At 39.8% G+C, this 16,037-nt stretch overlaps 2 protein-coding genes across 2 annotated transcripts; both read right to left on the bottom strand.

Annotated features, from left to right (window-relative positions):
* Nucleotides 1-280: 280 nt before the first annotated feature.
* LOC105967376 (subtilisin-like protease) lies at nucleotides 281-2,567 on the bottom strand. The gene has a single exon (XM_012991975.2). The coding sequence runs from the start codon at nucleotides 2,559-2,561 to the stop codon at nucleotides 345-347; it is 2,217 nt and encodes a 738-aa protein (XP_012847429.2). The 5' UTR covers nucleotides 2,562-2,567; the 3' UTR covers nucleotides 281-344.
* Nucleotides 2,568-4,102: 1,535 nt separating this feature from the next.
* Nucleotides 4,103-6,360, bottom strand: LOC105966750 (subtilisin-like protease). Its single transcript, XM_088818264.1, has one exon. The coding sequence runs from the start codon at nucleotides 6,351-6,353 to the stop codon at nucleotides 4,140-4,142; it is 2,214 nt and encodes a 737-aa protein (XP_088674390.1). The 5' UTR covers nucleotides 6,354-6,360; the 3' UTR covers nucleotides 4,103-4,139.
* Between the last annotated feature and the right edge of the window lie 9,677 nt (nucleotides 6,361-16,037).

The raw sequence follows: 16,037 nt of genomic DNA, 5'->3' as shown, positions 1-16,037 counted from the left end.
ATCCTTATATATATTCTTCTATTTTGTTGTTTCATCTCCACTAATCTATTTTCTTTTTCTTTTTTGAATTCGTTCCTAATGTTTTTACTGCTATTTAAGATCTATTTTTTGCTACGCAATATAATATGTGTTGATACTGACAAACTATTATTGTATCGACAATGTACAATACCCTTCTTTCGGTCTCTTGGATATTTTTTCCAATATATTATTTGGCCTTTTCAGTTGCAACCCGTGCAATTCACGTGGCACGGTTACTAGTTAAACTAAATACAAGAAATTTCAACCCTCTTGATTTTTATTATGAAAATCCTATGCCCAAGGATTTCACTTTACAAAATTATTTAATTTTGAAATACAACTGCTATAGGACTTCTAACAGAGTATTCGGCTGTATGCCATCTAATAAATCCTTGAGTACTACTATTCATCACCCCTTTGTTTGTTCTGGTGAACGTCACACTATAGCTCGATTTATCGCCCAACTTCGGAAACACGAGTTTCTTAGGTTCCACTTCCACATTAACACCGTCGGGGGAAACAATCTCGACATCGTATGATGAATTAGCCTTGCCAACATTCGTCAATGTTCTGGTATAAGTTTGAGGACTTGATCCAAATATTATCGAAAATGATGGATAGTTCAATTGAGCCTCAGGAATGGTCTTCTCTTTCGAGCAATCCACCTTACGTGCAACAATAATGCCGACTTCTTGGTTCGTGTAATTCAAGCCACACAAATAAGGGATATAATCATCAGGCATGATATCGTAAACCAATCCCGGATCATTTGCCCGTGAAGGATTAACATGGCCCGAACCAATAGCAAATACATTGGCGGGCTGCAATTGTTCATCCTCTATTGGATTGCCTTGGAGGTTCACTGAATCGGCCGTGGTCATAATTGCGGACTTGATGGCGGCTGGCGACCAATCAGGATGCACGCTTTTGAGCAATGCTGCAACACCACTGAGATGCGGGCACGACATTGATGTACCCGAGATCATGTTGAATGTCGGAGACTTTGTGTCGGTTTTACTATTGTCGACAGAAGCGGGCCAAGATGAAAGTATGTTAACTCCAGGACCGATAATATCGGGCTTCAAAATTCCAGGGCTCGGTACACTAGGACCCCTTGAGGAAAATGTAGCAACTACTGGAGCTCGATTGTTACCGATAATAGTTCCTTGAAACGACATTGTGGCTGTGGGATTCGAAGTTGAGTTTAGGTATGCTTTTAACTTAAGGCTATCGGCATAAGTGATTTGCATCGCCGGAAGGACGTGTGGCTCTTCGAAAGTTGTGTCCCCATCAAATTTATTGTTTAGTAGAATCATAGCGGCGCCACCCGCACCTTTGACAGTTATTCCTTGTTGGACTCGAGTTACTAAGTACTTCATACCTTCGCACACAACTATCTTTCCTTTAATATCGGTGTTGAAATGGCCGTCAAAACAACGTGACATTCCGGTATCATTTGATCGAGGGTAAACGAGGTCTAACTTTCCGATGGCGGGGAAACCGGTACCCGTTTCGCCCTCTAATTCCTCCCCGTTTCCGAGGACTGCGTTGACCGTTATCTTCCGGTCAGTAGTGCTGGCCCCAACAGTCATGATCCACGGGGCCTCGTTATACAGAGTCTTGTTTTTTGGGCCGTCGTTTCCGGCGGAACAACTGACGACAATTCCCCTCTCCATGGCCCGGAAAGTTCCGATGGCCATAATATCATCGGCGAAATGTAAGTGCAATGCACCGCCGAGGGACATCGAGAGCACGTCGACGCCGTCCTCGATGGCGGCATCAATGGCGGCGGCTATACCACTGCTGCCGCAGTGGGAGCCCGTGCACGGTTGGTATATCGCCACGTGAGCGAGCGGCGCGGTTCCGGAGGCCGTGCCGCGGGCGTTGCCGTAGAAATCGGCACCACCGACGAAATTTCCGGCGGCTATTCCGGAGGTGTGTGTCCCGTGGCCGATTTGGTCGATCAGTGGTTGCACAAACAACGGAGGACTGCGGTAAAAGTACCTAGCTCCGATCAGCTTGTTGTTGCAGGTCCATCGGGGGGAAGTGAACTCGCATTTGCCCTTCCATTTCGCAGGCGGCGGCGGCACCCCTTGATCGTTCAACGAGGGGTGGTCCGGCGTGATTCCGGTGTCCACCAAACCGATGATAATTCCCTTGCCGTACGACGAGTTTTTCCATATGCCCGTGTTTTGGTTCAACCCCAAGAAATTGGGAGAATGAGTGGTGTGCAGATGCATCATCCTTTCGGGCCGGGCTGAGATGAAACCCTTCTTCTTCCGCATTTCATCGACATGTGCTGCCGATAATTTGGCGGCGAAGCCCGAGAACACGTGGCGGTATCGGTACAATATTCTCGGCTGATCCTCACTGTTTGAGGTTACGTTAGAAGTCGTCGGCAAGAATGAATCGTAAAACGTTTCGAGATCGTCGGATTGTGTCGGTTCAACATGGACTATGTATACACCAAGATTTTCTGCTTTGAGGAATTGATTAAAATTGAGAATGCAAATGATAAATAGAAATGAAGTGAACCCCATATTGAAGATCATATATATGTATTTTGATAGGTGAAGAAAAATGGAGATGATTGGATTAGTTTATACTTTATATAGTTGCCATTAGCAAAGTTTTTAAATTGAATAGGACGGTCAAACTTACATATAAGGATATAAATTTCTACGGTCAAACTTGAAATTCTATTACGGTTACAGAGATTTTTGTTTCTAATTCTATTGACTTCTTGAAATTAATTATATATATATATCACCATAACTCGTTTGCCTTACATGTAATATATGAATGAATTATTTGATTTTGAATACAAAGCTTATGATTTCTATGATTACGGATTTTACGTTTATTATTTATAATAAGTAAGTAGATTCATTAATATTATATGCCCGCAATAATCAAAAGAATCTAGATGGTTTCGTCAAAATAAATTCGTGTTTTGACTAAACAGTTACCGGGAATTGGGTTGTTATTGGGTGAATTGCGGTTTGCACCCGGGTGAATATTCATAATTTGACAAAGTTCACCCTCAAATTATGAGTATTCTTTTATTAGAATTATATTTGATCACACCAAAGAAAACTTTCATTTCAAAATGCTATTTAAAGATGAAATTGTCACAATTAACCTTAAAATTTCTAAAGTACATAGTGCACTAATTTTTTTTGGGGATGCGAACTGCGAAAATGCTACATTATGTGGGTGCAAAGTGGAAATAAGACAAATATTTAATATAATTTATGTTATTATATTTTTAAATAGTATTAATTTTCTAATATAATTTATCTAAAAAAAATATATTATAAAAATATTATTTGATTATTAGTAATTAATTAATTCAATTTTAATTTATTCTGCCATTGTGAACCAAAAGATCAACTGCAGCCGTGGATCGGAATACACGGGTGTGCCGGAAGCACAGCTGAATTATCCGTCGTTTTCCGTTATTCTTGGGCATACTTGCCACGTGTATTCACGGACAACAACGAATGTTGGGGAGGCGAAATCGACTTACTATGTTTCAGCATGAATGTAACTGTCGAGCCTACAATACTTAGCTACTGGGATCTATTATTGCCTGAATTTCGACTAAGCATATCGTTAGAATCCCGGTTTCCGTGAAATTGGTTCCGTGAGTTTGAATTACAATTTACAAATGTCTTATTCGCAACAGCAGAATATTATTGTTCTGTAGAGTTAATTCATACTCCCTCCGTTCCAAAATATGTGTCGCTTTGGGTTGTTGCACACATATTAAGAAAATTAATAAATGTGTGTCGATTTTATAGAAAAGTATATAGAATGACTAAAATATCCATGTTATTAATGTTGTTTAATTCTCAGTCAATTAATGAATAGTAATAGGGGTAAAATTGAGAAAGTAGTAATTAATGCTTCATTGAAATTCTAAAGTGACAGATAATTTGAAACAAGAAAAATCTCCCAAAGTTACAGTTAATTTGAAACGGAGGAAGTAGCAATTAATTACTTCCCTGCAAATTTTAAAAATTCTAAATACCAAACTCAAATTTTATTACAAAATTACAAATAACAAGCAAACAAAAAGAAGAAACCTGACTCCAATTTAATTCTCAAAGACTATATCATCCAATTACAACAGCTATTGGACTCCTAACAGAATATTTACCAGAATGCCACGTCACAAATCCCTGAACGTAATCATCGGTCGTCAACGTTCCACCGTCCGATCGGGTAAACGTCACATTATAGCTCAATGCCTGACCCAATTTCGTAAAATCAAGTTTAACCGTTTCAACAACAACCGTAACTCCTTCCGGAGAACCGATTTCGACATTATACGACGACTCGCACTCGCCGACATTCGTAACCGTCCTCGTATACGTCTGAGGCGTCGATCCAAGAACAATCGAAAACGACGGATAATTCAGTTGCGATTCGGCAATTCTCGTTTCTTTCGAGCAATCCACTTTCCGCTGAGCGATAACCCCGACTTGGCCGTCGGTGAAATTCATTCCACACAAGTACGAAACATACTCATGGGGCTGAATATCGTAAACCAAACCCGGATCGTTCGCGCGCGACGGGTTAACATGGCCCGCACCGATAGCAAACACGTCGGCCGGTTTAAGAAGTTCGGTCTCGATTGGATTTCCGCCGAGGTTGACTTGATCGGCCGTGGTCATAATGGCGGACTTTATGACGGCTGGCGACCAATCAGGATGCGCGCTTTTCAGCAATGCTGCAACACCACTGAGATGCGGGCACGACATTGACGTACCCGAAATCATGTTGAATGTGGACTTTGTGTCGGTTTTATTTTCGACGGAAACGGGCCAAGCGGCAAGTATGTTAACACCGGGCCCAATAATATCGGGCTTCAAAATTCCCGGGCTCAACAAGCTAGGTCCCCGGGAGGAAAATGCAGCAACTACCGGAGCATGATCGTCGCCTATAACAGTTCCTTTAAATACAATTGTGGCTATAGGATTGGGATTCGAACTTACATAGGCTTTTATTTTGAGGGCATCCACGTAATTAACGTGGATCGCGGGGAGAACGTGGGCTTCGGCTCTCGTGGTATCGCCTTGAGCTTGTTGATTCATTAGAATCATGGCGGCACCACCGGCGTTCTTTACGGCTTTTCCTTTGTCGACTCGCGTGCCCGTTCCGCCTATTTCGCAAAGCACAATCTTCCCTCTAACGACGTTTTCGTCCAATGCGCCCTCACCGCAGTACAAAGACATATTTGAAATTTGACCGGGAAAAACGAGGCCTAACTTTGTAGTGGAGGGGAAATCGTTCGGCTGGAAAGCCGTTTCGCCGTCGTATTCCTCGTTGTTTCCGAGGACAGCCGTCGCTTTTATCTTCCGATCGATCGTGCTAGCGCCTACGGTAAGAATCCAAGGCGCTTCGTTGGATAGCGACACGAGCGCGGGACCGTTGTTTCCCGCGGAACAGCTGACTAGAATTCCCTTCTCCATTGCCCTGAAAGCGCCGATGGCGATATTGTCCTTATCGAAAGCGGTAGGAGTACCTCCTCCAAGGGAGATCGAAATTACGTCCACGCCATCTTCGATGGCGGCATCCATTCCAGCCATGATGTCACTCTCAGAGCAGCCGGACGGGCTGCAAACTCTGTACATGGCCACGTGGGCGAGCGGAGCCATGCCGGCGGCGGTGCCGGCCGCGTTGCCGTAGATGTTCGCACCGCCGACGAAACTTCCGGCGGCGGTGGCGGCCGTGTGCGTGCCGTGGCCTTCTTCGTCGAACGGGGTGGTCGCGTTTCCGTTCGTGAAGTACTTCGCGCCGATGAGCTTGTTGTTGCACGCATTCTTGGAACCGAACTGGCATTCGCCTCTCCATTTGGGAGGCGGCGGCGGCATGCCTTCGTCGGAGAACGACGGGTGGTCCGGCGAGATCCCGCTGTCCAATAGGCCGACGATGACGCCCTTTCCGTAGTTCGAATCTTTCCAGAAACCCGAGTTTTGGATCAACCCCAAGAAGTTGGGAGTGTGCGTTGTGTGTAGAGGAAACACCTTTTCGGGCCGGGCCGATACGAAACCCTCCATCTGCCGCATTGCTTCCACGTCAGCAATTGATAGTTTCGCGGCGAAACCCGAAAACACATTCCGGTAGCGGTGCAATATCCTCGGCTGGTTATTATTACTATTGGCTGCTAGATTCGTAGTCGTCGGCAAGAACGAATCGTACGAGGTTTCGAGATTGTCGGATTGTGCAGGATCAACATGTACAATGTATACATCAAGATTTTCTGCTTTGAGAAATTGAATGAAATTGAGTATGCAAATGATGCATAGAAATGAAGTGAAACCCATATTTGCTGGAAATGAATTATTTTGGTGGTGATGAAAAGGTTATATATATATATATATATATATAGAAAAGGTTTGTGTGATTTTATTAAGGTATTTTCCGTACTTGGAATATATGAATCGTTACGTTGTTAATACACACGTTATGATTTTTATTATTACAGGATTTTGTAATCAATATTGTATTTTGAACGGCCGTACATGATTGAAATCATTATGAAGGCAATACTGAATACTGAGTAAAATAAAATGAATTTCCTTGATTTATGCGAATTTGCGTTGCGATTGTCATATGTTTCCTTTCTTGTATCAATTTTCAATTTATATTATTATTATTATTATTATTATTATTATTATTATTATTATTATTATTATTATTATTGTTATATTTTGCTTGTTATTACTTATTATAACTGATGATTACTGGATGACCAATCATTGATATTCATTCCAAATGAGGTTCCTAAACCAATAAGTTACTCTATATGTCCCATATTATTTCTCTTTTTAAATAGTTTTTTTATGTTCCAAAATAATTTGTCATTTTATATTTTCACTGAATTGCATTACGTCAATTTTATTCTTTATCACTCCTAATTAGTGTTCTAAAAATCGGCCGACGCGGCCGATTAATCGGTCGTCGATGCGGAGGCGGTCCAAAACATTTACGATTTTAGTGTAAAGGTTTGAAAAATCGATTTTTTGCCTGTGAGGCGGTTTGAGGCGGTCAAACCTTTAAGGCGGGTCAAACTTCGGTAGCAAACATCGGCAAAAAATCAGTCAAAAATCGGTTTTTTTTTTTTTTTTTTTTTTAAATCAAAATAAAAGTTGGGATTTTAATAAAAAAATATGAGTTTATGCTTTATTTTATTTATGTTAATTATTATTGTTAAAGAACTAATGATGTATGTGTTGGGCGAAAACCTACACGCAAGTGCACGTATCGTACAAGTAATATAGTGGACTAAAAGTCCGGATATCGAACCCACAGGGAATATTTAATTATCTAATCCTAGACGCTAAATTCTACCAATTATTATCAAGCCCACCCTACACAGTCGAATTTTAGAGAGAATTAACTAAATTAAACTAAATTAAAAGCAAGCAAAAACAAGAAAGCAATTTAAACACGAAGATCAATCAAAGTAGACAAGCCTAGGATTTTATTTTTCCCCCTATGTGATTATTACTCCCCCAATTCCTTCAATTATGCAAGTTATTAACCCGGATTATTAACCTGAGATGCTAAAATAATCATAACCCGCTTCCGCGTGTATTACGATTCTAATACTCTAGATTCAATTACTATATTCCTATGCAATTAATTCTAGAACACAGCATTAAGCACAAATCTCAATAATGGCTACCTATTAACTATATTCCTATGTTAATACCACAAAGGCTCTTCTACCACAGTTCTAATTATTAATCCGATCTTCCGATTCATGCGATTAACAATAACATAAAAGCACATAAGTTGATCAAGTTCATGCACTTAATAAAACAAGTAGAAGAAATAACCCGGAATTAAAACTTGCATAAAATCATAGAATTGGGTTCATAAATCCCACATAGGGTTCCAAATAAAATCCTAGAAATAAGTAATTTAGCTACTCATGATTAAAGGAAAAACGCAAATAAAATAAATCATAGACGATAAATCTATGCTTGGAGTCTTCGAATTCTTCGTCTTCGTTATTGCTTTGTTGCTCTTGAAATTGCGTGAAAAAGATTCATCCCCAATTGTGTGTTTGGCTTGGTCTTATATAGGGTGAAGAACTTGGGGAAGAAGGCAGTTTCCTTGTGCAATTAAAATCCCTTTACTGCGCAACTTCGGGGTATGGGACGGGGGTCCCATAATTTGCCCTAAAACTGGGACGGGGGTCCGAGCCTTGTTTCTTCAGAATTTTGATATTTTCACTTTTGACCCATATTTTCGCCAAAATTGCAGTTTTGACCCCATACTTTTCCAATTCTTCAATTTGTACCTAAAATACAATAAATCAACTTTTTAAGCACCAATTATCATTAAAACACACCAAAAGCCCAAATAAAAAGGTACGATAAAGTGTAAAAATATACACTTAACACACCCCCAAACTTGAACTTTTGCTTGTCCTCAAGCAAATAACTCAACTATTACATCTCATCACATAGATCAATGATCAAGTTCACGTTTTCAGAACTTGTAATTATAATGACAATTCTTAGGCATTCGCAAGCTCAAAATTCAACAACACTTAGTCACTCACCATTACCAAAAACCACAATTCATACAATTGCTTCAAGCATCCAATATTTGCAAATTAAAGATAGAAAGAATTTATACTTACATACATATGCTTGACTCCAAATACTCACCAAATTATTCTACTCTACTAATATCGAACATTAAGCTATTGGGATCATTGGGGCTTTGTGGCTTTCAATTGTTAGGCTCTTTGGTTCGAGGTAGGAAATATGGTTATGTGTGGCTATTCTTCTTGAATTTAGGTGATTACGCCAAAATTTGAAAGATAGGCGTTTGAAACAATGAATTCACCTCTACGGACTTTAATAAACTCGATTCTCAAAAGTTCAAAAGTCTCCACTTTTGCTTTTGAGACAATGGGTCGAGTTTTCAAAAATAATTCAACAACTAGTCCTTATTTCTCCCTTCTAGTCTCTTCTTCATCTCTTTTTCCCTTTTTTTTTTTTTTTTTTTTTTTTTTTTTTTTTATATATATATATAGAAGCATAGATATTTGTCTTCTTTTTTTTTTTCTTTTTTTTTTCTTTTTTTTTTTCGAAGAAGAAGGACCTTATAAAATTTTCGATCGAACTCCAAAGGGTAATTTTCAAGAATCTCCACCTATTCTACCTTACACATTGGCTAAAAGAAAGAACACCTTTTCTCCGAGGCTCAAATCAAGGTTCTAAGGATAATTTCGATAAAAATGTCGGCTTGAAAGGCTAAAACGGTTCAAAGAAGGCCCAAATCATATCCCAAATCACTAAATACTCAATACTTCGTATCATAAATTTCCTAAGGTGAGTTTTAAAACCGAACATAGCATGATCTAGCACAAATTAATTCCAAATTTAAAATACAAAACATTCAACAAAAGCAATGCACAAAATGTGATTCCTAGCAATAATTCGCTTCTAAGTCCCGTTGAATCAAAAGCTAAACAAACATCAAATCCTTATCACATAAAACAAGCAATTTCATCATCAAACATTGATCATCTCTCATCATCATAAATCATAGATGCATTAAACTCAAGCAATTTTTTTTTTTTTTTTTTTTATATTCCGGAAAAACGAGAAAAACAATAAAAACAAATAAAACCTAATGCATGCAAACTAAAACAAATAAGCACAAAAATAACATGTTTTTCACCCCCAAACTTAAAATTTTCGTTGCCCTCAACGAAATTAGCGCAAAGTTTTAAGGATAGAAAACACCTGATTTATTCGGAGTCGGTGTGATCGGGGTGCTCCTCTCTCGCTCTCTCACGCTCGTCCTCATCGGAAAGCTCGGGTACGGGCTCAAGAATGGGTGCCGGTAAAGGTGCCGGCTCGATGCAATCGGGCGTCCCGCATCCCAAGTGTTGGACAATAGCTTGTAGCATCTTGCTCGACCACCGTTGAAGTGCCTCCACCGTATTGACTTTATGCTCGACGGTAGTCAATCGGTTCCTAGTAATTATCATCTCTCGCTCTATCTTCTTTCGGAATCGCCGATCGGAGCGGGAGCTTGAGGCTTCGGGCTCGTCTCGGGCTTGAGGAGCGGCTTTGGAAGAGGAATCGTCGTTTTGGTGGCACTTTTCTTGCCTTTTCCTTTGCATTTAGAAGATGAAGCTTCTCTCGTGCGGCTTCTTTTGTTGGACAAGAAAGTTGGGAGAGAGGTTGGAATAGATTCGTTAAGAATTGGTTGACAATCGAACTCAAAATTTGGTTGGAGCAAATTATCGAACACCTTGTGGGCGTGTCTTGAAAGAGTACATATTGAAGATTTTGGTTCGATTCTCTTGCCTCCATTTGTGTGTGGGAGTTTGAGAGAAGGAATGAGGAGGGTTTAGGAAATAATGGGGGAGAAAATCTGATTTTTAAACATTTAAAACGCCCCAAATAGGTTCGGACGGCCGTCCCGGTTTTTGTGCTAAATTTCGGACGGCCGTCCGAATTTTTTTTTCCTTACTGGTTGTGGGACGGGGGTCCCACATTTACACCTATTTGTGGGACGGCCGTCCCACAGGCAGTGGTGCAATTTTTTTTTTTTTTTTTTTTTTTTTTTTTTTTTTTTCGGACGGCCGACTCGACCCTCGATCACGTTTTCGACCCTGAAAAGTAAAATTCAAATAGTGAATTAGAATGCATGCTTATGACAATAAAAAAAACGAAACGAAAAAATTAACGAAAACTACGAAAAACAATAAAGCTCGGGTTGCCTCCCGAGAAGCGCTAAGTTTAAAGTCTTCAGCCGGACTTTGCTTCTTTATTTTCAAGCAAAAGTGACCGAAGTCACTTGGCAATCTTCACTCGCTTCCCAATATGGTTTGAGCCGGCTCCGTTTTACGTTGAACGTACGATTTGAATCGCACTCCTTTATTTTGACCACCTCGTGAGGAAGAATTTCTTGGACAATAAACGGCCGCGACCACTTTGATTTGCGCTTCCTTGGAAATAACCAAAGACGGGATTTGCACAATAACACCGATTGTCCTTTGTGCAATTCCTTTTTGATTTTCTCCTTACGACCACAATAGCTTGACTCATCCTTCTCTCGTGACTTGCTCGAGCCTTTGGGTGGAAACATCTTCCTTGCATTCTCATTGTCGTTAAGACCTCGACTCGCATGACTTTCTCTCGGAGGATTTAAAAGTGAGTCCATGAAATAAACTTGCTCCGTCCTATTCCCATTTCCGCCATCATCTCCTGCACTCAAAGATGCTTTCCCATTGTCCAAGATCGAAACATCAAACTTTTCATTATTTGTAAAATCCATAAGCTCAATAGCAAAACAATCATTATTATCACATGGATTTTTATTAGCACTAAAAACATTGAATTTGATTGTTTGATCATGCACAGTCATTGTAAGATCACCACTAGCACAATCAATGAGAGTTTTCGACGTGGCTAAAAACGGTCTCCCTACGATAAGAGGTATCTCCCTATCCTCATCTATATCAAGTATAACGAAATCAACAGGGAAGATAAATTTATTCACTTTCACTAGCACATTCTCTAAAATACCTTTTGGGTAAACTAAAGATCTATCGGCTAATTGAAGAGTTATAGCCGTCGGTTCAATTTCTCCTAACCCAAGATTTTTAAAAGTAGAGTACGGCATAAGATTAATGCTAGCACCTAAATCAATGAGCGATCTAAAATTTTTACCTCCTATAGTACAAGGAATAGTGAACTTACCTGGATCGCCGAGTTTTTGTGGAAGAGGCCGAGTAAGAATTGCACTAATTTGCTCCGTGAGTTGGATCATCTCGTTCCCTTGCAATTTCTTACTTTTCTTCACGAGGTCCTTGAGGAACTTCACCCACTTTGGCATCTTTTGAAGTGCTTCAATGAAAGGAATATTTATTCGAATTTCCTTCAACTTGTCCAAAAATCTTTGATATTCGGCATCGAGCTTCTTCTTTATAAACTTTTGAGGATAAGGAATTGGAGGGACTTGTGAAGGCACCGTCGATGGTGGCTCGTCATGAGATGATTCGTTTTCCTCATTCTTTTTCGGCTTCTCGATTACCGTGCTTCTCTTCTCTTTTCGTGGGGCTTCCTCCAATTGCTTACCGTTCTTCAAGGTGACTGCTTGGCATGTCTCGACCTCGATCTTTTTCGTTAGCAATCTTTGTGGATATGGGATTGGCTCGACCCATTCGGCTACAGTGACTTGCGGCTTGATTTGAATTTCTTCCCTTTTTTCGATCTTGACGTCGATAGCTTGGCACGTCTCGAACTTTTGCTTTCGAGGATCTTCCGTATTCGATGGCAATGCTCCTTGCGGACGGTTCTCTTGATTCAAAGCTAATTGAGCGAGTTGATTCTCCAAATTTCGCAACGAGGCTTGGGTAGCGGTCATGAATTGTGCCAATATCTCCTCCGTGTTTGATTTTTGGGCCGGTGGATTGTTGCCTTGATAGATTTGTTGAGGAGGGGCTTGATTTTGGAATTGACCTTGAGGTCTTTGATATCCTTGGCCTTGTTGATTTCCTCCATATTGCCCCTGTGATCTCCACCCTTGATTTTGGAATTGGCGAGGCGCATTGTTGACGTAGTTGAGCGACTCCACATCTTGTTGGCATTGGAGCGTGTAGTGATTTCCACCGCAAATTTCGCAACATGGAGACTCAACGGCTTGGACTTGTTGTGGTGGATTTGCTTTGATGTGTTGTAGAAGGAGTTGATTTTGTTGAGCAATTTGGGTCACTTGAGCTTGAAGGGCCGTAATTGCATCTAACTCCAACACTCCGGGAACTTTCTTGGCTCCACTAACCGTCCTCTCACTTGACTTGGCAAACCGATTTTGAGCAATTTGATCCAACATGATGAAAGCATCCGGTATCGATTGACTCATAAAATTTCCCCCGGTTGATGCATCTAAGACCGTTCGTGCATTCTCGTTAATCCCTTGGTAGAAGATGTGGATTTGCCGCCATTGTTCGACTCCATGTGTTGGACACTGCCGCAAAAGAGTTTTAAATCTCTCCCATGCCTCGTATAATTGCTCGCCTTGCTCTTGGACAAAATTGTGAATTTCTCGTCGGATTCTCTCGTCCTTCTCGGGTGAGCTGTAAACTTTCATGAAAAGGTTGAGGAGTTGAGACCACGACGAGATAGAGTGGGGGGCTTGGGACATCAACCACTGGCGAGCTCTTCCTTGTAAGGAGTGCTTGAAGAGAATTAATTGTAGCGCCTCTTGGGAAACGCCGTTTTGACGGTGGGAGTTACAGGTATCTAGAAAATTGACAATGTGAAGATGGGGATCTTCACCTGCCAATCCACTAAATAACCCGTTATTTTGGAGCATCGTCAAGAGGCCTTGCTTGATCTCAAAATTGAGCGCCTCAATGGGTGGATATTGGATGCTCGGGCGGAATCCGTCATGAGTCGGGATTATGTAGTCTTGAAGTGCCCGTGGCCTAACTGCTGGCTGTACTGGAAGTTGAGGGGGTGGGTCTTGGACTTGGTTTCCGTTGGCCCCGAGTAAATTACCCGCTGCGCGTATGCGTTCTTCGTCCTCCATTGTATTGTTTGCGCGTTGAAGTCTCCTAGCCGCTCGGAAAGTACGTTCGATTTCGGGATCAAACGGTTCTCTAGCAAGATCGAGTCTCCTACGCATACACAGTACCTAAAAATAAAAATAAAATAAAACAAAAATTAAATGGGTGAATCGTGAAAATTGTTCAAATATAGAGCTAGAATAAAAATAAATAATTAAAATTTCCCCGGCAACGGCGCCAAAAACTTGTTGGGCGAAAACCTACACGCAAGTGCACGTATCGTACAAGTAATATAGTGGACTAAAAGTCCGGATATCGAACCCACAGGGAATATTTAATTATCTAATCCTAGACGCTAAATTCTACCAATTATTATCAAGCCCACCCTACACAGTCGAATTTTAGAGAGAATTAACTAAATTAAACTAAATTAAAAGCAAGCAAAAACAAGAAAGCAATTTAAACACGAAGATCAATCAAAGTAGACAAGCCTAGGATTTTATTTTTCCCCCTATGTGATTATTACTCCCCCAATTCCTTCAATTATGCAAGTTATTAACCCGGATTATTAACCTGAGATGCTAAAATAATCATAACCCGCTTCCGCGTGTATTACGATTCTAATACTCTAGATTCAATTACTATATTCCTATGCAATTAATTCTAGAACACAGCATTAAGCACAAATCTCAATAATGGCTACCTAAGAGATTAACTATATTCCTATGTTAATACCACAAAGGCTCTTCTACCACAGTTCTAATTATTAATCCGATCTTCCGATTCATGCGATTAACAATAACATAAAAGCACATAAGTTGATCAAGTTCATGCACTTAATAAAACAAGTAGAAGAAATAACCCGGAATTAAAACTTGCATAAAATCATAGAATTGGGTTCATAAATCCCACATAGGGTTCCAAATAAAATCCTAGAAATAAGTAATTTAGCTACTCATGATTAAAGGAAAAACGCAAATAAAATAAATCATAGACGATAAATCTATGCTTGGAGTCTTCGAATTCTTCGTCTTCGTTATTGCTTTGTTGCTCTTGAAATTGCGTGAAAAAGATTCATCCCCAATTGTGTGTTTGGCTTGGTCTTATATAGGGTGAAGAACTTGGGGAAGAAGGCAGTTTCCTTGTGCAATTAAAATCCCTTTACTGCGCAACTTCGGGGTATGGGACGGGGGTCCCATAATTTGCCCTAAAACTGGGACGGGGGTCCGAGCCTTGTTTCTTCAGAATTTTGATATTTTCACTTTTGACCCATATTTTCGCCAAAATTGCAGTTTTGACCCCATACTTTTCCAATTCTTCAATTTGTACCTAAAATACAATAAATCAACTTTTTAAGCACCAATTATCATTAAAACACACCAAAAGCCCAAATAAAAAGGTACGATAAAGTGTAAAAATATACACTTAACAGTATGCCAAGAATGTATGTAACTTAAAAAAAATGCCTTTTTACTTATATTAAGGATATTTATGTTTAAATATTTTTTATCTATGTTTCGAGTATTTATAAATAACATCTACAAATATATTATATTTAAATTTTAAAAACCGATTTACAATTAATCACCGCCGCACCGATTAATCGTGAGTCGGTCCCTGACCGCCTCCGACCCGATTACCGCTTTTTACAACCTTGCTCCAAATTAATTAGTTGAGAAAAAAATAATATCAAAGATATTTTTAGTGATTTTTATGTTTTTTTTACTATAATCTATGCACATTTTATTAATTTTCTTAATATATGTGTAATAATCCTAAACGACCTTGGAGGGATATTTACTACTACAATTTTGAATTTGAATTTGATGTAAACTTTGAAATAAATAAATATAAAATGCCTCCTATTTGAACTCTATAAACCAATAAATTACTTGGAATTCACAAAATTATATTAATTTAGTGGGCGGTGAACAATCCAACATTAATGTTGTTTGGATTTGAAGCCCCATCTTACGTTACAATCTTGTAACGTGCCCATGTATTTGTGCTATTAGCTCTGGTCACTTTCCTCAACCTTAACTCTAATCATGTCGTTTTTTCTCACAAACACCGATCACCGTCGACATGCAACCTTCGGACAACGGTCCGGCGAAACCTAAGGACTCCATAGGGTCCTCTCACAATGGCATGTCTGCACAACGTACGTCCCGCTTTAGTAGATAAAGTTCATAAGTAAAAGACTAAAATATCTCTCCACATTTATATACTTAATTTTCATCCATTTAACCTTAATTTTATCTTAATTCTAGGACGAGGGAGTTCAGTGAACTCATCGACTATGAACATCTACTTATGTATGCCAATATCATCACTGTATTGTAGCAGATGAGACTCAATTCACATATACTAAGTGTTAGTTTCAAACGGAAAATGCCACTATCCTAATTATTGGCGTAACTCATCGACTATGAATTTGTTTAATAGTTATCTTACCAAATGAATT

Source organism: Erythranthe guttata, chromosome 5 (genome assembly GCF_056151865.1).
Source record: "Erythranthe guttata isolate IM_541 chromosome 5, IM_541, whole genome shotgun sequence".
Classification (NCBI taxonomy): domain Eukaryota; kingdom Viridiplantae; phylum Streptophyta; class Magnoliopsida; order Lamiales; family Phrymaceae; genus Erythranthe; species Erythranthe guttata.
The sequence above is the reverse complement of the archived record's forward strand: the minus strand, read 5'-3'. Positions and strand labels throughout refer to the sequence as shown.

Coding starts and splice junctions, on each gene's coding strand:
- LOC105967376 (XM_012991975.2), bottom strand. CDS start 2,561: ATGGGGTTCACTTCATTTCTATTTATCATTTGCATTCTCAATTTTAAT.
- LOC105966750 (XM_088818264.1), bottom strand. CDS start 6,353: ATGGGTTTCACTTCATTTCTATGCATCATTTGCATACTCAATTTCATT.